The sequence below is a fragment of the Carassius auratus genome, chromosome 28 (assembly GCF_003368295.1).
Source record: "Carassius auratus strain Wakin chromosome 28, ASM336829v1, whole genome shotgun sequence".
Lineage (NCBI taxonomy): Eukaryota > Metazoa > Chordata > Actinopteri > Cypriniformes > Cyprinidae > Carassius > Carassius auratus.
Window position 1 is genome coordinate 2,023,940 of NC_039270.1, and position 22,920 is coordinate 2,046,859.

A 22,920-nucleotide genomic window follows, 5' to 3' on the forward strand; every position below is an offset into this window, starting at 1 on the left:
TGTCTTTGGATCTTCTACCATTGTGTCACTGTGCAGTTCATGATGGCTGCATACTGTACACATTGCTGGGTAATGAAGAGAAACTTAGTGTTAGCTTTAAACTGTTACTAGATTAAATATCGACATCGAGGCTCAACTGCTCCTCAGACAGCTTGAGTTTGAGTCTGACTGAAGGTACTTTCCGGTGAGTCAGTAAAGAGATCTCCCATGTTCCTCACACCACATTCTCAAGACCAGAAAGAATAATTTAGAAGAAGTCTCACAAGCGTCTCCTGATGTCTCAACAGTCTCTCTCTTGTTTCTCCAGCATCTCTTTCAGAGGCCTTCAACATCGACACTGAACATCCACTGAGATTTAACGGCACGCCGGAAGATTTCTTTGGTTACAGCGTTTATCAGACTGAGTTTGGAAACATGAAGCAGTGAGTCAGACACACGTTGGTTGCTAGGGTGTTCTATGTGGTTGCTAGGTGTTTCCTGATGGTCTTGAATGTCTGATTGGTTGTGTTTCTCAGGATCATTGTTGGAGCTCCATTGGAAGGAAACTCAACAGGGGAGATGTACAGCTGCACAGCAGATCTGCAGTCCTGCAAACGGCTGCAGCGTCCAGGTATCAGCATCACAGCCATCTCTCAGTGACTGCTCTGGACTTTCACTGCTTTACAGGTGCTGGTCATATAAGTAGAATAGCATCAAAAAGTTGATTTATTTCACTAATTCCATTCAAAAAGTGAAACTTATTTATTGTATTCATTCATTACACACAGACCAGTGGTCTCAAACTCAATTCCTGGAGGGCCACAGCTCTGTAGAGTTTAGCTCCAAATCACACCTGCTTGGAAGTTTCTAGTAATCCTGAAGACCTTGATTAGCTGGATCAGGTGTGTTTGATTAGGGTTGGAGCAAAACTGTGCAGAGCTGTGGCCATCCAGGAATTGAGTTTGAGACCAATGACACAGACTAAGGGTGTACTCACACTAGGCACGGTTGCCATGAACCGGGCCCGAGTACGATTGTCCCCCCTCCCCACTCCCCCTCTGGCCTGCACTCACATATAGGGTTTCAGCATTCGTGCCGGAGCACGCTTACGTCATTATGGTGCAATGGTTTCGGGATAAACAGGAAGAGCGGTGCTCTCTGAACACAATGGAGTGCATCGCTCTGTTTTCTTTGTGGATAATTTTGTGTCGTTTGGTCCACAGCCCTCTCACAGCCTGTTGTTAAACAGATGTGTCGCCTTAGTGGTGTGAAAATTTTCACGTAACCGTGCTGCTCGTATGAGGATGTTTGCAGCTGAGGTGCCAGCTGAAGTGCAGCAAGGACTTTGCAGTTTTTAATTTTTATGCGTTTTGCACCTCTACCGTAGATCAACAGCGACCCTTTCCCTGCCATGTTGGTTTTGGAGCGTCGCAAAACCGTGATGCAAAGCGTCCTTTTCCGTGCTCTGGCACGGTTAGCGCTCACACTGCATGCGAACCGCGACCGAGTCCAACCGAACCGTGCCCTGGCCCACCTCTTCCAAGTGGGCCAGGGCCGGCTAATCGAGCCGCGCCCGGGCACGGTTCGGAGCATTCACACTAGTCAAACGAACCGCGCTTTGGTGGTCAAACGCACTCGGGCACGGTTCAAACTGGCTAGTGTGAGTACACCCTAATATATTTCAAATGTTTATTTCCTTTAATTTTGAGGATTATAACGAACAACTAAGGAAAATCCCAAATTCAGTATCTCCGGAAATTACTTAAGACCAATAGAAAGAAAGGATTTTTAGAAATCTTGGCCAAATGAAAAGTATGAGCATGTACAGCACTCAATACTCAGTTGGGGCTCCTTTTGTCTGAATTACTGCAGCAATGCGGCGTGGCATACAGAACTGAATACTGAATACTGAATACTGAATTTGGGATTTTCCTTAGTTGTCAGTTATGATTATCAAAATTAAAAGAAATAAACATTTGAAATGTATCATTCTGTGTGTAATGACTGAATATAATATACAAGTTTTACTTTTTGAATAGAATTAGAGAAATAAATCTACTTTTTGATGATATTCTAATTATATGACCAGCACCTGTATACTGAGCCTCTCTCCCTCTCTCTCTCTCCCTCTCTCTCTCTCCCTCTCTCTCTCTCTCTCTCTCTCTCTCTCTCTCAACAGGTTCAGAGAGCGTCCGCTTCTTCGGCATGTCTGCTGCTGTGTCTTCTGCTGCTCTCACTGTAAGTTCAGAGTCTCTGACAGTCAGACCTCCTTCATGAAATGCTAATGATGTGTGTCTCTTTCTCAGAGCTGCAGTCCGTATGTTCCTCATGAGTGTGATGGAAACTCGTATCTGAACGGTGTTTGTTATCAGTTCAACAGCAGCTTACAGATTGTCTCTAACTTCACCGCCGCTTACCAAGGTCTGAAGAGTCTCACACAATCCAAGGCTTCATTCAGTTTAACCATCTCAGACTCTAACACTGTAAACCCTGTGTTGCTTTATTTCATTTCTATCTATTAGATCTATTAGTTGATAACTGAATTAAAGATTAAATGCATGATATTGTTATACTTGTTATATTAGAAGTAACAGCAGAGTTTGTGTATGTTGTGGTGTTTCTGCAGAATGCACCAATAGAGAAGTCAATCTGGTGTTTCTCTTTGATGGATCCAGCAGTATGAAATTCCACGAGTTTGAAATGAACAAAAATTTTATTAAAGAAGTTATGAGAAAACTTTCTAACTCATCCATAAAGGTAAAATAATACATCAGCTAATAATGTGAAATACCACCAAAAATCTGATCACTAACCAGCAGAATCAGCATGTGAATGTCCATATTATAAACATGTGTAATGAGGTGTGAACATTACGTCTAATGATGATAATGTTGTTGTTGTTTGTTGTCAGTTTGCTGCTGCTCAGTTTTCAGGAGATGTACGAATTGTGTTTGACTTCAACGATTATCAGAACGGCTCCGCGGAAGAGAAACTCATGAGAGAGAAACACATGAAATCTCTTTCAAATACACATAAAGGAATCAACTACATTCTGTGAGTGAAATCTTCATATGATTATGAGCATTTACTGAATTAAACTTGAAGAGTTTTTAATTGTTGCCATCAAAAATTTTTTTTTATATATATTTCTCTGTCAAATACTGTTGCTGAAGTTGTAATTTTGTCATCCTTTAAATTAAAAGTAAAAAAAAATTATAATTTTCATGCAGACACATTGACCCTGAGGCTGAAATCTGTTCATATGTTATGATTTATGATTTATTATGTCATCAGAAAGAATCTGCTGAATAGCGTGTCGTCTGGAGCCGATCCCTACGCTCAGAAAGTTCTGGTGATCATCACAGATGGAGATCCCAGTGATAACAATGATGATTATGATTATATCCTCAAGAGATGTGATGAGCAGAATATCCTCCGTTACGTCATCGGGGTGCGTTTCTCTAAAGCTCGAGCATGTCATTTATTCTGTATGTTCAGATAGTTTGGTGATTTTGTGTCTCTAGTCACAGAAATGACACACTATACACTGTTTTTCAGGTGGGAATTGTTCATTTCACTCAACTCACTCAGATGGCATCAGAACCAAAACAGAACAACACATTATTAATTCGAAACTACACTCGACTCGAAGGAATTCTTGACAACCTGCAAGAAAAGATCCACAATATTGAAGGTACGATGTTCATGTACAGAAAATGGACAGTAAATAAAAGTTTTAAATAGAAGCAGCTAATGAAGAGTCCACAGATGATTGTAAGATTTGTTCTTTTGTGTTTCGGGGTTGATAGAAGCTCACAGAAGAAGTAGACAGAGAGATTTATCACAGAGTGGATTCAGTGTCGTCTACCAGGAGGTGAGAGATATGAATAATATAAAGGACATTTTAACTATTTATTTTTTTGTTGATTCAAGATCTCCAGAGCTATAGTTTGTGAGCCTCTGGCGGTTCTTGAGGGGACTGCAGGGGGTTTGTGAGAACTGTGAACATGAATTTGCCATTTGCAGTCGTGAAACATCAGTTTCAGCAGCAGTTCTCTCCACAGTTTTGAAAATGCTCAGAAAGTGGTTTTTGTTGAGTTAAAACCATGAACCATGAGCCAGTTGAAAATCAGTACAAATACGTGAGGATTCAAATCATTTGAGATATTATAAGATGATATAAAAGAGGCACTTATGGTTGCTCAGAAGAACATTGATGCTAGTCAGCTCAGCAACATCTGACCGAGTTGTACATTCAAAAGACGAAAGGTGATAACACTGAGTTGGTTGACCAATTTCTGCTGGTCAAAAAGGTGAACGTGGGAAGAGAAAACTGGCAGACAGGTGGGAGTCCATGCCCAAGGTAGTTGCGCTGAACCCACTGTCACATTTACCGCATACATAGCACCAAAACAGATCAGGATAAAACTGTTCACCGCAACTTGCTGTTACAAGCAAATTTCCTTCCACTTGAGTTTGAAGAACCTGAATCATCTGAGGATAGTGGTGGATGGCAGTAAAAGTGTGTCAATGGATGTTGTTGGTCCTGCATCTGATTTGTGTTCTTTGTCTGAGCATGTCGTCAGTTGGGTAGAAAAGACCGCAGTTACTGACGACCCTCAGCAGAGGTTGTCCTGCAGATCTGAAAGTGTTGAATCATTGAACAGAGTCCCTGAGTCAACCGGACAGGAACAATTTGGTTCAAGGAATGATTGTACCAAGGAGAAAAGCAGTGTAAGCAGTCCAGATGAAGAATTCTCGCGGTTCTGTTTCTGAAATAGTCTGATGGAGAACATGGCTCAATATATCAAAACTCCTGAAACCAGTTGATGGGGTTGTGAGATACTTATTGAGATGAGAATGTATTGTATTAAAACATTTGTTTTTGTCATTTTGAGTTCTAGAATACAGCACACATGAGTCAATGTATTTCAGTTTGTTGTTGTTCCAGATCAGAGATGAAGTTTCATCAGAGATGAATGGTTTGACTGGTATGTATAATTAACTGACAATTTAAATAGCTTTCTTTACTTTCCTATATAGTATTCTATATATATATATATATATATATATATATATATATATATATATATATATATATATATATATATATATATGCTCTTTAACTGCTATAAATTGTTTCATAATAAGAAAGGGTTAGGGAACGCCACAAAATTTAAAGGTCCCATGACATGATTTTTTTTTACATTTAATATGAGTATCCCTAGCCTGTCTATGATCCCCCAGTGGCTATAAATTTTGATAGATGTAAACCAAGCACAGGCAGACTTTTACGATACTGATTCGACAGCACCGCCTCAAACAGTGAGTAACAGTGTTCATTAATGCCTGATCTGTGATCAGTGATTTCTGATGCGTAGCTAATTATTCAAGTTCACACACAGACTTCCTTTCTAAATCGTTTAATACTGTTTATGCATCAGCGAATCAAGCCAGTGAATAAACAATCAACTTCATGTTGTTTCTCTTAGTAGCATGAAACAAATCTGTTATTTAAATTGTGATTTAACTACAGAGAGCGATTTAAAGAAGCTCCCTTTATATTGTTCCGAGCTGTCAAACACACATCGCGAGTATATCTGCACACTTACCCAAACTGCCGTTATAATCAATGATGCTGTTATGCTGCACAGCGAAGCTCTTACTGTATTCATGTCGATATTGTGTTTGCTGTTAGTTGTGGTGAAAGCATTTTGTGAGAGAAAACATGTTGCAATGACAAGATCACCGCATTCACTCGATAAACAGACTCTGTCTATTCAATGCTCATCACTGCAGCCTTTCATGTGATAGGAAAAGATAAAAAAATAATGCTTTAATCAACACTTCCACAATTCGTTAATCTCGACAGTTGTAATAGTAAAAAAAAACTACCAAAAGTATTTGAGAGGGGTTCACAATCTCACAGCAGACACGCCCCTTCAAACAGAGCATTCAAGTCAGAGGGCTAAAATCATGATATAAAAACGCCTTTTATTTCTAAATTTTAAATTTAAAAATCATACTAACAATATGCAGTAGGTGGCCATCCAAAATGCCGGTTCATCTGTAAAGTGCATTTGCAGCTTTGAACCGCTGAGTGGTGCTTTAACCACAAGTTATTAAACAAGCGCATCAAAGCACATTTTCGCAAATAGAAGTCAGTTTTGCCTTATCTATGTGTTACATTTGACGGCTGCAGTCGGGGAAAATGAAAGAAAAACACTATATTTAATATATTTAATATATTCACAAATGAAAGTTTGGTACTTATGAAGTTATGTGCATTTATTAGAACAAATTCAAGCAGGATAAGCAGTTCCTGAGCCTGAGATTATATTTTCTCTAAGCTACATAGTATTAAACCATATTTTAGATTTGACACATTTAAAAGGTATGCAGTATTATTTATATTATATTAATTATGTGTTATATTATTCAAAAGAAATTGTGGTTTACTTTGCATCGGATCATTAAAAGTGGTATTTTAGTGAGCTAGGCTACATGGATTAATATGCAAAATGTAAATATTTTCATATATTAGGCCTATCGCTGGCGCCGATACAGGATGGCTGCCTCTGTGACGTGCTCTGCAGTTGTTTTTGTGTTTTTTGTTAGTTTATCCTGTCTTTGCCTAGCATCAGTTGCCTAGCATCCATCTGGCAAATCTCCGCTCTCTACCCAACAAACGGACGAACTGCTTCTGCTTTCCCGGAGAAATAAGGATTTTTCACACTCTGCTGCTCTGTGTTTCATGGAAACTTGGCTGAATGACGCCATACCGGACAGCGCGCTCCATCTGCCGGGCTTTCAACTGTTCAGAGCGGACCGGGACGCAGAATCAATGGGAAAATCGCGCGGCAGTGGGACGTGCTTTTACATCAATGAACAGTGGTGTACAGATGTAACTGTGTTAAAGAAGATGTGCTGCTCAAATCTCGAAACACTCTTCATTAACTGCAAGCCGTTCTATTCGCCGCGGGAGTTTCACTCATTCAATCTGGTGAGTGTTTACATCCATCCTCAAGCGCATGTGAGCTCAGCTTTACAGAAACTCGCTGATCAGATCACAGAGAGAGAACAACCACACCCGGACTCCATTTTAATCATTCTTGAGGACTTTAATAAAGCCAGTCTCTCCCGTGAACTGCCAAAATACAGACAGCACATCACATGTCCCACAAGAGAACGTAATATATTGGATCACTGTTATACCACAATAAAGGATGCATATCACTCTGTTCCAGGAGCAGCTTTGGGACGTTCTGATCACCTTCTGGTTCATCTTATACCGTCCTACAGGCAGAAACTAAAATCAGCTAAACCTGTATCAAGGACTGTAAAAAGATGGACTAATGAAGCAGAGCAGGATTTACAATCTTGATTAACTACAGGCCTATTAGCATATTGCCTATTGTATCAAAAATTCTTGAGAATGCCATCATAGAACAGCTAACCGATCACGAGACTGTAATAATTTGTTGCACCCCATGCAGTTCGGATTTAGACGTAACCATTCCACAGACGCAGCCTGCTGCTATTTGATAGAAAACATAAAGGGCGACTTGGACAAGGGGGGCACGGTGGGTGCTGTGTTTCTGGACTTGCGAAAGTCTTGGATTCGGTTCCAAACCCCCTTCCCTGCCGGAATGAGGGTCTTCTACCGGATGGAGTATGCATGTACAATTCGGCTATAGAAGCGGTGCGAGACATGGCTGAGAGGGGATTACCTTTTGCCATAGTCAAGCAGCCGGAGACGCTGATGGAGAAAATCCAGAAGATGACGTGGTCTACAAGCGATCGAAGAGGAAGAAGCAGTTACAGAAGAGAGAACGTAGGAGACGAGCAGATCAGTCAGTAGTAGAGAAACTCCAACAATTCAGACATGAATCCGCGGGAGAAGGTTAATCCTTCGACATGAACGCAAAATGCCAGAAGATCATGAGTTCATTGTATGGACTGATTTTTGTCTTCCTATTCAATACACTTTGGATAAGTGTCTGTTCCACCGGTTTCTATTTGTTAATAATTTTTATTTTTCGTAAAGAGAACCAAGATCCGTCTGTTAATGTCTGTTAAATTAAGAAGATATAGTAAAAGAATAACAGGAATTGAGTGCAATTTTGAAATGGAGACCAATAAACAGAAACTGAGAAGTAAGAAAAGTAAAGATTCAAATAGCTCTTATAAAAGAGACACATTTAAGCGAAACTGAGCATTTAAAACCTAAACAAGGGGGGTTTAATTATCTATTTTCAGCTTCTTATAAATCTGGACCTAGACGGGGGGGTTGCGATTCTTAGATCAAGTATCTTACGATCATTTGTCAGAAAAGAAAGATAAAGAAAGTAGATATTTCCTCATTAAAGGGAGGATAAATGGGTTTTTAGTAACTATACTTAACATCTACACCCCTCCGGGTAGTAAATGGTCATTTTTCCAGCAAATATTTAATATGGTATCTACAGAATCTGAGGGCATACTTATAAGTGCAGGAGATATGAATATTCATTTGTCAAAATTGGACTATTCAGGGAAAAATCATGTTAAGAGAAAGTGGTATCATTGATATTTGGAGAAATTTTTATACAACTGGAAAAGATTATACACATTTTTCAGCTTCACATTAAACATGTGCTCTCCAAATTAAACATTGGGCTCTCCAAAAGGAGATTCCCCCATCCTGGAGGGAAGCTACAATAAAAATAATTCCTAAAGATGCAAAAGATAAATTAGAGTGTAAAAACCATCGTACAATTTCTGTTTTAAACATAGATTATAAAATATACACATCGATTTTGGGTAAAAGACTGGAGACTGTATTGCCTAACCTTATTCAATTATACCAAACAGGGTTTATTTGTCAGAGACAGACACAAGATACCATTAGATGAACATTGCACAACTTATGGCATATATAGCATCACAAGATAAATTCTGTGGGATTAGATGCTGAAAAAGCGTTGGATACAGTTAGATGTCTGTACCTTTTTTTAAGGTATTAGAAAAGTTTGGCTTTCATAGCACTATTGCTATGATTAGATGCTGAAAAAGCATTTGATACATTTAGATGGCTGTACCTTTATAGGGTATTAGAAAAGTTTGGCTTTCATAGCACTATTATTAAAGCATTCCAGGGACTATACAATAAATCTACAGCAAGAATCAAAGTTAATGGAAACCTTTCACAAGCCTTTATCTTAGAAAGACCTTGTAGGCAGAGATGTCAATGTTCCCCTCTTTTGTTTGCTTTATTTTTAGAACCTTTAAGCCAATATATAAAACAAAATACAAATATTAAGGGACTAGACATAAATGGTGATGAACAGAAATGATCATTTTTCACAGATGAAATATTAGTTTATTTAGGTCAACCAAACAAATCATTAGAAGTCTTGATGGAAACATTAACTATGTTTGGAGATTTATCAAGCTATAAATTAAATGTCAAAAAAAAAACAGATCTTAACTTTAATTGCCAAATATCTAGTTTAGGGGTTTATCTAGTTTAGGGGTTCAAATACCCAAAGATATCAGAAGACTATTTGATGTGAATTACAAACCACTGTATTCTACAATCATATCAGATTTGGCTAGATGGATGAGTATACTTCAACAATTTTTGTATCTTTTCCATTCTCTTCCAATAGAGCTAAGCAAACAAAACTTTATTGAATGGGATAGATTGATATCACGATTTATATGGCAAGGAAAAAAAATAAGAATAAAATTTAGGACACTACAATTACAGAAAGAAAAAGGAGGTCTTGCCTTGCCGTGCTTAGAGGAATAGTATCGTGCAGCTCAAGTACGACCTTTATTATGTCTATGCAATCCAGATTTTAAAGCCAGGTGGAAAGAAATAGAAAATGCTAACCTGAAAAGACCTCCAATCCAAGCTACAGTATAATGGCAGATGGACACTTGAATAAAATGAATATACATGAATTTAAACCGTGGACAACTAACTTATTAAATAATTGGCAAGATACAAAAAAAAAATATATATATATAATTTGATAGATTTGATATCAATCTTGAGATGGCCTGCCTATGTTTCAACATTTGCTCCAAATACTGTAGACGATAGCTTTAAAGCTTGGACTAAACGAGGCCTCACAGCATACTGTACGTTTTTACATAAAGGGCAAGTATTGTATTTTGAGGCACTCGAACACAAACAACTGTTGTGTCATAAGGATTTCCATAAGTACTTACAAATAAGACACAAACTTAATAATATTATAAGGGAACATAATGACAAGGAAAATAATAAAAATATTTATTGCAATACATAAAACGGGGGGCATGACAAAAATAGTTACAAAATTTTATAAAAGTCTACAAAACCAAAAATGAGAAAATACCCAATATATTAAAAATAAATGGGCAATGGAAGGAAATCTGAATATCCTAGAGAAAGATTGGGAAAGTTTTCTTAAATCACAGAGAATTTGGTTGGAAAAATATCACTAGATTTTTCCTCACCCCTGAGCAGCAGAGATACCAAAGCAAAAATGCAACCTGCTGGAGATTGTGCTGCTCAAATCAAGCCAACCATAGCCATATATTCTGGGAATGCCCTAAAGTTCAGAAATATTGGCAGGAAATCCATAAGAGCTTAGAGAGTATTTTCATTTAGTTTCTTAACTCTATACTTTGGTCTTAGAAGTCTTAAATCAGAAGACAAATCTGATGAATACTTAATGAGAATTATGTTGGTAGCTGGCAAAAAGGTTATAACCAGAAAATGGTTGCAACCTGAAACACCAGAAATTAGCTGTTGTGAAATTGGCTGGAAACTGTGAAAGAAATTTACACAGTGGAGAGATTAACAATGATTCTTCGGCTACAGTCTGAGAAATTTGTCAAGATATGGGGAAAATTGATAGAGATATATTCGCCAACTAAGAGAGTATAGAGATTAAGATATTTTAAGGGAAGAAGGCAAAAATATTATTGAATAAAAAGAGAAACAAAAGATATAAGGAATAAAAAGGCAATGGTAGGAAAAAAAATACCCACATTGGGAATGAGAGTACTTCTGGAGTAAAGTGTATTGTCCTCAAGGAGTTTTTTTATTATTATTTATTAGGTTTTATCTTTCTTTTTTTTTTTAGGAAAAATAATTTGATCAAATTCTTTGCAAAACTGATCAGATCAGGTACCCAAACTACTGGCAGGGTAATAAATATAGAACTATATAGTTGATTTAATCACAAACGGCTGTAATAATGTGTTGGCTGAAATTGGCTTGTTACTAACTGAATTGGTACAACAAATTATGTCTCTTATGTTCCTTTTATGTGTATTTTATTACTGTCTCCTACAATAAAAAAAATGCTAAGGAATAGATCTTCAATGAACTGCAAAAAAACTGAATGTAGTTAATTGTTAGTCAGTGCTTTAAAAGCGGAGCTGGTTGAGAGACACTCATGGCTTGTGCTGAACGTGATGCGAATTGTTGACTGCCAAGAGCATAAAACCAATAGAATGAATGAAATCTTTGGAAACCTGTCACAGTCTTGCCATTGCCTTAAGCGTGGGACACACTGCAGGAGTTTTGATCGTTTCAGATGAAAGATTGGAATCGTGAAACAATTATGGCGATCTCTGTAATCCTGGCTCATAATCGATGGTCATGTGTCTTACAGTGAGAGAGGTTCAAAGACGGCCATTGTCAGGGTCTTAATGGTCAGCAATTTTAATGTAGATAATATGCTTGTTTTTAAGGACTTTTTTTTGTTTATGATACAATCTAATAACTAACACTTGGTCTCTGATGTTAAATCTGATACTGCTGTAAAAATGATTTGAGAGATGATGTGGTTTATTTTCTGCTAAAAATCAAGCCAAAGCTCAAAGAGCTGTCACTAACCTCAAACAAGTGCTGCGTGAAAACCGCTGAATCAAGATAAATCTGTGCACACTGGCTCCTGGAAATGTATTAAAACAGCCAATCAGATCAGAACTGCTGTTTTCAGATGTCTGTTTAATGTAGGCTGTGTAAAATGCTAATGGTTGGTGTTCTTTATCTGCTGTGACTGAAACTGAGACTGCAGTGTTTGTTTCAGGACTCTGTGATCATGGGTTCAGTCGGATTGAATGACTGGCGTGGAGCTCTGTATGAATTGACGGGATCAGGATCTGAATTCAGACAGACAGAGATCCTTGGTCCAGCTTTAAATAAAGACTCGTACATGGGTATGTTGGAGTTTTTGTTTGTCCTTTTGTGATGTGAAGAGTGTGTGTGTGTTTTAATGATGGTGCTGGTGTTCAGGTTTCTCTACTGTGCTGGGGATGAGACACGGCGTCTCTCTTCTGTTCTCTGGAGCACCGCGGGCTGAACACAGGGGTCTTGTGACCCTCTTCACCAAGAATAAAAGCACATGGACAGTGACGAGCAACATCAATGGAGAACAAGTCAGTGAAAAACCCTCAGACACAATATTATCTCTCTCCACTGGTGAGATCAGGGGCTCCCAAACCTACAGTCCACTGAGAAGATCAGCAGACCCTTTAAACACACACTATAAAAAGTATTATTTACTCAATTTTTTGGTGAAACATTTTTACACTCAAAAAAATTGAGTTAATTTTAAAACTGTGAAATCAGTGAAATATACTGTTTAAATTGAGTAAATGTCAGTAAAAAAATTAAGTAAATCTGAATAACTGAATTACTTTATATATAATTAATTTTATTTCTCATATAATCAAAATCATAAAACACCACAACTGTAATTCCATGTCAAATAAACAAAAAATATTGAGTAGATATAATTGAAATATTAGATTAAATTTAACCAAACAAATGTGCTATATTTACTAAATGTAAAAGTGAATTTAACTTAATATTGGACTATAAATTATCAAAATGTTGCATTCACTTTTTGTTTTACACTATTTACCCTTTACAATGAATATAATAAAACAAAATAAAAGAAACACATTTTTAATTAAACATTTATTTGTCAATTAAACATTAGACAAAATCTAAAATCAACAGACAGTTGAAGGTTGCCATTGACTTCAATAGTAGGAAAAATATATATATATACTATGAAAAATCAATGACAACCTTCAACTGTCTTTTAAAATATCTTATGAGTTCAACAGAAGAAAGAAACTCGTACAGGTTTGGGACAACTTGAGGGAGAGTACATTATGACAACATCTTCTGTTTGGGTGAAATATCCCATGCATACGTGACTCCCAAAAGATAGCAGCAGGCTCTGCTGAGATTCCCAAGATTGCTGAGGACAGTGATGCCCTGAATCACAACTCCTACATCGCTGACTGCCCCATCATTGTCCCAAAGGATGTCGATTTTTATGACCTCCTCTGCCAACTCTGCTTGTACGAAGACGGGTAGATCAGCTGAATCCTACAGGCAAATTGCATTAAAATTATGATGTAATATAATTATAAATAAACTAAATAATATATGTACATTTTACAGAAATTACCTGTTGGATTTTTATGATTTTTTTTTAACATGACCCACTCAAAATATCACTTAAATGATTTCAAAAGATTTTATTAAGTTAATATAGCTCTTTATTTTTGTGAAATTTACTAAGCCACTGAATATTTTTTTACAGTGCACACACACACTCATGAGATTTAGTGTTCCACCAAATTAACCAAATAAATTATTTGTATTCTGTACATATAAACAAATTTTGATTTTGATGGCTGCAACAAACTCCCAAAAAGTTGGGACAGAGGCATGTTTAACACTGAGCCACATCAACATTCCTTATAATTACAATGTTTAAGTTTTGGGGAATTGAAAATACTAATTGTTTAAGTTTTGCAAGCAAAAATTTTTCCCAATCTTGCTTGATACAAGACTTCAGAAACTCAGCAGTCTGTGATAGTCATGGTGTGATTCTCCTTTTCTTTACTGGTCATACCCTTTCAGTAGGAGACAGATCTGTGCTGCAGATCTTGATGGCAGTATCTCTATAAAATCCCAATATATGCGCCCATGTCAATGGTACCTTCACACATATTGCAGTCACCCATGCAGTTTGCTATTGCGTCTATCACTGGTGAAAGTCTGGATGATGTCTTTGAGACTGAGAACTTGATGTCAGTCTTTCCTGGTGGACTCATCTGAGCACATTACACACTTTTTGACTATCAAAGATGAGCTCTGGCCAAGAGAAGCCTGCGTCATCACTGCATACAGCTGATGTATTGCTTTCTCCTTGAGTAACAGAGACTCAAGTCATTTCTTGATGCAGCAGCAGACTGTGTTAAGTGACAGCGGTTTTCTCAAGTGCTCCTGAGTCCATTGCTGTGTCTGAAATCGCTCACTCATTCACTCATTCACTAATCCCTATATAGTGTATGGCAGTTGAGTTCACTATACCAGGAAGGAGTGAACAAATAAATAAGTGAACGGATTCGGACAGTGACGTATAGCCTACACTGAGCGTGAGACTTGGAGCTGTTGCAAAAACATTGCCATATGTATTTTAATATTACATGTACCTAATTTTTGAAAATAATACTAATAGCAATAATACTCAAAATTACTTTATATTGCAGTTATACATACCTCCGCGTCAGCTTTGTGGTTTCATCGATGGTATATAATTTTTATTTTTATTTTGTAATGCTTTTATGTTCATAACCATTAAAGGATATTAAAATAACTTACACACATAAACACGTTCATAATTATGTATTTATTATTTTTAGTATCTTGACACTCGCTCAAGCAGCGTTTTGAGCTCAGATAAGATGGTTGTAGAGCGTCCTCAGGCGATCGTTAATTTTACATCAGAATACATACCTGTTTTTAACAAAAAAATTGAAATTATCCACCAAATTATCATCATTTTTGTAAGTTAACAACCATGCCACCTCAGTAAATTAGTCAAATATTAAACTGAGTTATTGATTACATAACATATTTCTATATAAATAATGTAGGAAAAACATTAAAACAGAAATAATAAAGATGTAAACGTCATCTCTCATTCAAACTCGCTCGCTCCCGCTCACGCTTCCAGCTCGACGCTACTCCGCATTGGATTGTGGGAAATAGTGCTTCAGCGAGTGTACATCGGTTGTGCACTCGAAATCAGAATGAATTGTGGGTAAAAAGTAGTGGACAAATGTAGGGAATGAAGCAGTTCACTCAGAATTCGGACACGCTACAAAATGGCTGACACCCCATATAGTGCACTATATAGTGGATAGGGAGCGGTTTCGGACACAGCACATGTGGCTATATTTCACAGGACAGCATGACGGTTTCTTATGCAATGCCATCTAAGGGGTCAAAGGTCAAGCACAATCACCTAAGGTTTCCTGTCTTGCTCCACACAGACTGAGATTTAACTGGATTCCCCTAATCTTTTTACAGTATTAATAACAATATTAAATTGGTGAAATATCTAAATGCTTTGCTATTTTCCATTAAGAAATGTGAAATGTTGATATTCAATAACCTTTTAACATTTATTTAGCCTCATTTTAGTTTGTCAGTGAAAACATTGGAAATCTTTTCATTTTTTGCCAATTAAATAAGTTAAAGAGAATTAACAAATCTAAAATTCTTGATTTCACTGCGTTTTACAAAATGTCCTAACTTTTTCTTATTCTGGGTTGTAAGTTTTTAAAGACCTCTTCAGTTTCTAGCCAGTATAATGTGACGTTGTGTTTGTGAAGCAGAAGAACATGAAGTTTTCATTTCTTCTATAAAAATCAGGCTATAAAAGCATGTGCTAGAATGCAGTTTCTGTTCATTTTGATTGATTTCTGGCATCAGATTGGCTCATATTTCGGAGCGTCTCTGAGTCTGTTGGATGTGGACTCGGATGGAAACTCAGATTTCCTGCTGGTTGGAGCTCCATTATTTTACCAGTCTCAGCCAAAGGCTGAAGGGAGGCTGTACGTCTACACTTTATCAGACCAGGTACACACAGATTCATGACTATTATTATGATCTTAATGAACAAGCTTCTGCCTGTAACTGGAAGGCTGCTAGTCGTCACCAGTGTGTTACTCCATTGGGATTGCTGTTGTAATAGGTTCCTATGACATGAAAGTTGTGGAAATTGTTCTAGTGCTGTTGAAGACATATGCTGTTCACTTTTTCAGAAGTATTTTCAGAAGACACTGAATGTGAGCCAGTCAAGCACATGTAGATTTGCTACATCTGTGGCTTCACTAAAGGACCTGAATGGAGACAGTCTGTCAGATGTGGCAGTCGGGGCGCCGCTGGAGAATGAAGGCGTTGTCTACATCTACCTGGGTGATGGGACGCATGGCATAAACCCTGAACACACTCCTCAGGTGAGAGTTTGCTGTGCTTCCATCAATCCCAAATGCTGTGTTTGTGATTACGCTTAACTCAGAAACCCAGACGGGCCGGACGTTCACAGATAAACAAACCTGCATAATGATGAGCCACTTTGACACAGTAGATCTTTGTGTGTGTGTGTGTGTGTGTGTGTGTGTGTGCAGCGGATCCCAGCACGGTCAGTTCTCCCGGGTCTGCAGCAATTTGGAGTGTCTCTGTCTGGTCAGATGGACATGAATGATGATAATCTGACAGATATCGTGATCGGAGCACAAGGAGGGATCGTCCTGCTCAAGTAAGTCATTTCACAACACATTTAGAAATAATGTAAATATTCTCTAACCATCTCAACACAGGATCATCTGTGGGATAGACATCAGTGAGCAGTTCTTAAAGTACAGGTCCTTCTCAAAAAAATAGCATATTGTGATAAAAGTTCATTATTTTCCACAATGTAATGATAAAAATTAAACTTTCATATATTTTAGATTCATTGCACACCAACTGAAATATTTCAGGTCTTTTATTGTTTTAATACTGATGATTTTGGCATACAGCTCAAGGAAAACCCAAAATGCCTGTCTCAAAAAATTAGCATATTTCATCAACCAATAAAAGAAAAGTGTTTTTAATACAAAAAAAGTCAACCTTTAAATAATTATGTTCAGTTATGCACTCAATACTTGGTCGGGAATCCTTTTGCAGAAATGACTGCTTCAATGCGGCGTGGCATGGAGGCAATCAGCCTGTGGCACTGCTGAGGTGTTATGGAGGCCCAGGATGCTTCGATAGCGACCTTAAGCTCATCCAGAGTGTTGGGTCTTGCGTCTCTCAACTTTCTCTTCACAATATCCCACAGATTCTCTATGGGGTTCAGGTCAGGAGAGTTGGCAGGCCAATTGAGCACAGTAATACCATGGTCAGTAAACCATTTACCAGTGGTTTTGGCAATGTGAGCAGGTGCCAGGTCGTGCTGAAAAACGAAATCTTCATCTCCATAAAGCTTTTCAGCAGATGGAAGCATGAAGTGCTCCAAAATCTCCTGATAGCTAGCTGCATTGACCCTGCCCTTGATAAAACACAGAGGACCAACACCAGCAGCTGACATGGCACCCCAGACCATCACTGACTGTGGGTACTTGACACTGGACTTCAGGCATTTTGGCATTTCCTTCTCCCCAGTCTTCCTCCAGACTCTGGCACCTTGATTTCCGAATGACATGCAAAATTTGCTTTCATCTGAAAAAAGTACTTTGGACCACTGAGCAACAGTCCAGTGCTGCTTCTCTGTAGCACATTTCCTGCACACGCCTGTGCACGGTGGCTCTGGATGTTTCTACTCCAGACTCAGTCCACTGCTTCTGCAGGTCCCCCAAGGTCTGGAATCGGTCCTTCTCCACAATCTTCCTCAGGGTCCGGTCACCTCTTTTCATTGTGCAGCGTTTTTTGCCACACTTTTTCCTTCCCACAGACTTCCCACTGAGGTGCCTTGATACAGCACTCTGGGAACAGCATATTCGTTCAGAAATTTCTTTCTGTGTCTTACCCTCTCGCTTGAGGGTGTCAATGATGGCCTTCTGGACAGCGGTCGGCAGTCTTACCCATGATTGCGGTTTTGAGTAATGAACCAGGCTGGGAGTTTTTAAAAGCCTCAGGAATCTTTTGCAGGTGTTTAGAGTTAGTTAGTTGATTCAGATGATTAGGTTAATAGCTCGTTTAAAGAACCTTTTCATTATATGCTAATTTTTTGAGATAGGAATTTTGTGTTTTCATGAGCTGTATGCCAAAATCATCAGTATTAAAACAATAAAAGACCTGAAATATTTCATTTGGTGTGCATTGAATCTAAAATATATGAAAGTTTAATTTTTATCATTACATTATGGAAAATAATGAATTTCTAATCACAATATGCAAATTTTTTTAGAAGGACCTGTAATCTTTACTTTGTAGAATAAAAGAGAATAAAGTAAAATATATTAGGTGTTAGCCTTGTCAGTCTGACTGTCTAGTAGTATGAGCTTTTTACTTTTTTATTTCTTCTCAGGGCTCTGCCTGTGATGTCTGTATCTGCGAAGCTCAGTTTCAATCCAAAGGAAATTAGTCTGAACAACTTTGAATGTCCGGGTGACAACACATTTAATGCATTTAATCTCACGTCATGTTTCACGGTGACCGAGAGAACCAGCAGCAAAGGTAACATCAATGAAGTTTCAGAGAGTCTCTGTCACATGAAGAATATGTCTTACCCCCTCATGTCTCTAAGGATCTCTGGAGAAGAATCTGAATGTTTCTCTGAATCTGAATGTGGATGTGGTACGAGGAATGAGTCGAGGATTCTTCAATTCAATGAATTCGTCGTCCAGTTCTTTGCAGCAGTTTGTTCTGCTGGATTCTGGGATTTCCTGTTCCAATTTCTCCATCTTCATGCTGGTACGTGTGGTCTATCACAACTTCAGCCAGTCACAGCAGCCTCGGTCTGACATTGAATGTTGTGTTTCTTTCAGCACTGTGTTGCAGACACAGTATCTCCTCTGAAGATACAAATTAATTTCTCACAAACTGAGAAGTTGTCTGGAAACCCGGTGGCTGTTCTCGACATCAACAGCAGGACGGAGGAGCATGTCGAGGTGACATCTCAATTTAACACATCTTCACACATCTCAGTTTAAACTTTATAGGCTTGATTGACATAGTGATGGGAGAAATACAAGTGCATCTCAATAAATTTGAATGTTTTGGAAGAGTTCATTTATTTCAGTAATTCAATTAAAATTTTAAAACTTGTGTATTAAATCAATTCAAATCAGGTTCTTTTTTAAATTGTGATGATTTTGGCTAACATCTAACAAAAACCTCACCAATTCACTATCTCAACAAATTAGAATATTGTGACATGCCAATCAACTCAACTCAACTTCACAAGGAATGTACTGAGGCTGGGGTCAAAGCATCAAGAGCCACCACACACAGACGTGTCAATGAATTTGCTGAACCACCGACAATGTCAGAGGTGTCTTATCTGGGTTAAGGAGAAGAACTGGACTGTTGTCCAGTGGTCCAATTTGCTCTTTTCAGATGAAAGAAAGTTTTGTATTTCATTTGGAAACCAAGGTCCTAGAGTCTAGAGGAAGGGTGGAGAATTTCATAGCCAATGGTGCTTGAATTCCAGTGTAAAGTTTCCACAGTCTGTGTTGATTTGGGGTGCAATGTCATCTGCTGGTGTTGGTCCATTGTGTTTTTTTTTCTTCTTTTACTTTTTAAGAGTCACTGCACCCATTTTACAATACATTTCGGAGCAATTCATGCTTCCTTCTGCTGACCTGCTTTTTGAAGATGCTGACTTCATTTTTTAGCAGGATTTGGCACCTGCCCAAACTGCCAAAAGTTGGTTAAATGACCATGCTGTTGGTGTGCTTGACTGGCCAGCAAACTCAGTAGACCTGAACCCCAGAGAGAACCTGTGGGGTATTGTCAAGAGGATGAGAAACAAGAGTCCAGAGTGAGAAATCAGACCAAACATACATAAAGACACCCTTTACAAGCCAATTACAATTTTTTTATGAAAGTAAGCTAATAAATATAATATACAAATACCATTAAACATTTAGTGTCTGTATGTGTTATTTTATTTAAGTCATGACTGAGGTTGTGACAGATATATTTACTTCCATATTTAAATGGATTATCAAAAAAGTAAAAAAGTGTAGGTCAGGCAATTGCTTGAGTGCACGGGTTGTTGTTTCTCTGGTGGCATTTCTGAAAGTGATTTGCAGTCAACTAAGGAATGGGTGTGTTTTAAGTGACTACACGATTAATTACATGTACATTATTAAATGTAATGTGTTTTTGGCAGAAGCTTTTATCCAAAGCCACTTACAAATCAGGAGAATAATAGAAGCAGTCATATCAACAAGGCTACTGGCAACAAGTGCAAACTAATGGATAGAGGTGTGACGTGAGTTTTATTTTTGGCTCATTGAAGACCACTCTTGCTGCTGCATTCTGGATCAGTTGTAGAGGCTTGATAATACATGCAGGATGTCCTGCAGGGAGAGCATTACAATAGTCAAGTCAGGAGAGAACAAGCTTGGACAAGGAGTTGTGCGGTTTCTCTGATAAGATAGGGTCTAATCACCCTAATTTTGTATAAGGCAAATCTTCAGGACCGGGCTGCAGCAATATGATCTGTGATAGCTTAGCTTTCACTAGGGGAGGGATAAGTGCAGAACAATAATGGGCAGTGTGTGAAAGGAAGTCTAAAGCTTATAAAGCATGTCTTTTGATTGTGCTGTGTGTGTGACAGGTCTCAGGTGCATGGTGTGATTGTTATCAGGTGACTAGATTGGTGCAGTGGAGCATGGGAAATGTAGTACAGGGTGTACTGTGTAATATGAGAGTCTGTGTTGTGGATAATGACCTCTCGTGGTGAATTAACGGAAGTTAAAATACCATCATGACTGAATCATATGCACCAGTTGTGCAGATGCAATGATCTAACCATGAGGTCGTATGCCATGCATCACTGATATACGTGTAACTTTTAATGTAGTTTCATAACTAAGGTTCGGGAGAAGCACGTCAGATACTTAGCCTAATTAGCACAGGTGGAACCACTCAAGATAATCAACCTTAGGGTATAAATACAGCTGAATTAGCCTACCTGTCTCCATTGATGGTTTATCAGCATGCTGGTTTGCTTCGTCTATCACCTTACCACAGACCCAATTTTTGTACCAACGAAGAGAGCTACACCGGGGATTTATAAGACCTGCTGCTTTTGCTGGACCCGCGATCTTTCCTACCCAGCTAAACACGGCCGTTGAGCAGCATTAAGCGTCATCGTGACCGCTGCTCTCCTCGCCAAGCCACACGTCATGACCAATAGACCCTGCAAGCACCGAGCTCGCCTCGCTCGACACAATGATCATACTGCCCGAGAACGAGCTCTCCTCGAGCTGGAATCCAACCAGCCTGGGCCGCACCCAAGTTCTTACCGCAGCAAGCCTCTCTCATTTTCCGCAGCGGCTCAGCCTTTCACCCCGGCGTTCCGGCCGAGTGGCAGTTTGAGGCCGCTTCCTCTAGCGGCGCAGACCGCACGACGTTAACCAATACATTTTCAGGCGAAGACGCTAAAAGCAGGTTTTTCTTCTTCATTAGATTTTTACGGCCATTGGCATCCAAAGTGTTGCATCTAAAAGCAGGTTCGCGGCTAAAGTTTGTTAAATGACATCCTGACGCAGTTCCATCTTCTACTAGTGTTTGTGGTGGTTTTGGCAAACCAGCATAAAGATGCACTATCGCCACCTGCTGATCTGCACATAGATTTGGACTACAGATACAAACGTAGTTCCATTGGATGATGATGCCACTTTTAACCCTCTCAAGGCAGGCGTTGCAGATTTGCAACAGTAAAGTAACTAAAAACCTTATTACTCCTAAAAGAACTAAAAACTTTACTAAAGGTTACTACAGTTACTAAGTTACTAAAACTTAATTTGAGCCTGAGAGGGTTAACCATGAAGCAAAGGCATTATTTCCAGAGTCATCCACATTGAAATGTCCAAGACATTACATTTGCCTTACCGCGCATGTTTAAACCTCACTGAAATGATACAGACATAAGTTCCATGATAAAAAAAAAAATGCCTGAAAGCACCATAAGTCGCTGGATAAAACCGTCGGCTAAATGCTTAATTTAATTTAAAAATTGTATTTCCATGCAAGTTTTCTGGCAGGACCAAATTATTTAGGGACCTATTTCTCCATTCACAGGCATGATCACTCAAAATTCATCTAAAACGCATCTGCCCTCGTGTTTTGACGCAGGATAGCAGAATCAGAATCAGAATCAGAAAGGGCTTTATTGCCAAGTATGCTTGCGCATACAAGGAATTTGTTGTAGTGACATAAGCTTCCAGTACACAGAGACAACAACACACAGACAAAAAAAAAGTAGGCAAATAAATAAGTGTATAAACAATTGTGCTATAAATTATAATGGAATAGGATTGAATAAGATGCAGGGATGTACTAGGATGGAGGGGTAACAAATAAATATAAGGATATTGCACTTTTTTTTTTTTTTTGCATAAGCATAAGTGGGGAACATTTAACTGTTCATGAGGTAGATTGCCTGGGGGAAGAAACTGTTCTTGTGCCTTGCTGTTCTGGTGTTTGCGGCTCTGAGGCCGGCCAGATGGCAAAAGTTCAAAGATGGGGTGACTTGGATGTGAGGGATCCAGAGTGATTTTATGAGCCCTTTTCCTCACTCTGGATTTACAGTTCTTGAAGGGTGGGCAGGGGAGCACCAATAATCCTTTCAGCAGTCCGAACAGTTCTCTGTAATCTTCTGATGTCTGATTTTGTTGTTGAACCAAACCAGACAGTTATTGAAGTACAGAGGACAGACTCAAAGACGGCCGAGTAGAACTGTTTCAGCAGCTCCTGTGGCAGGTTAAACTTCCTCAGCTGGCGAAGGAAATACAACCTTTGCTGGGCCTTTTTCACAATGGAGTCAATGTGATTGTCCCACTTCAGGTCCTGAGAGATGGTGGTTCCCAGGAATCTGAATGACTCCACTGCAGTCTCAGTGCTGTTCATGATGGTGAGTGGGGAAA

The 22,920-nt window shown here is 38.6% G+C and overlaps 1 protein-coding gene across 1 annotated transcript in view; it reads left to right on the forward strand.

The window, feature by feature from the left end:
* Nucleotides 1-279: 279 nt before the first annotated feature.
* Nucleotides 280-22,920, forward strand: part of LOC113046531 (integrin alpha-M-like) — a gene marked incomplete at its 5' end in the record, with an annotated part of 45,095 nt that continues 22,454 nt past the window's right edge. Inside the window, 17 exons of the mRNA XM_026207344.1 lie at nt 280-422; nt 516-610; nt 2,159-2,217; nt 2,286-2,400; nt 2,606-2,736; nt 2,891-3,033; nt 3,274-3,430; nt 3,538-3,680; nt 3,799-3,853; nt 12,054-12,183; nt 12,260-12,402; nt 15,767-15,913; nt 16,099-16,293; nt 16,465-16,595; nt 18,348-18,496; nt 18,567-18,733; nt 18,808-18,930. Of these exons, the coding sequence (XP_026063129.1) occupies nt 280-422; nt 516-610; nt 2,159-2,217; nt 2,286-2,400; nt 2,606-2,736; nt 2,891-3,033; nt 3,274-3,430; nt 3,538-3,680; nt 3,799-3,853; nt 12,054-12,183; nt 12,260-12,402; nt 15,767-15,913; nt 16,099-16,293; nt 16,465-16,595; nt 18,348-18,496; nt 18,567-18,733; nt 18,808-18,930 (2,226 nt within the window). The remainder of the gene's footprint in view (nt 423-515; nt 611-2,158; nt 2,218-2,285; nt 2,401-2,605; nt 2,737-2,890; nt 3,034-3,273; nt 3,431-3,537; nt 3,681-3,798; nt 3,854-12,053; nt 12,184-12,259; nt 12,403-15,766; nt 15,914-16,098; nt 16,294-16,464; nt 16,596-18,347; nt 18,497-18,566; nt 18,734-18,807; nt 18,931-22,920) is intronic.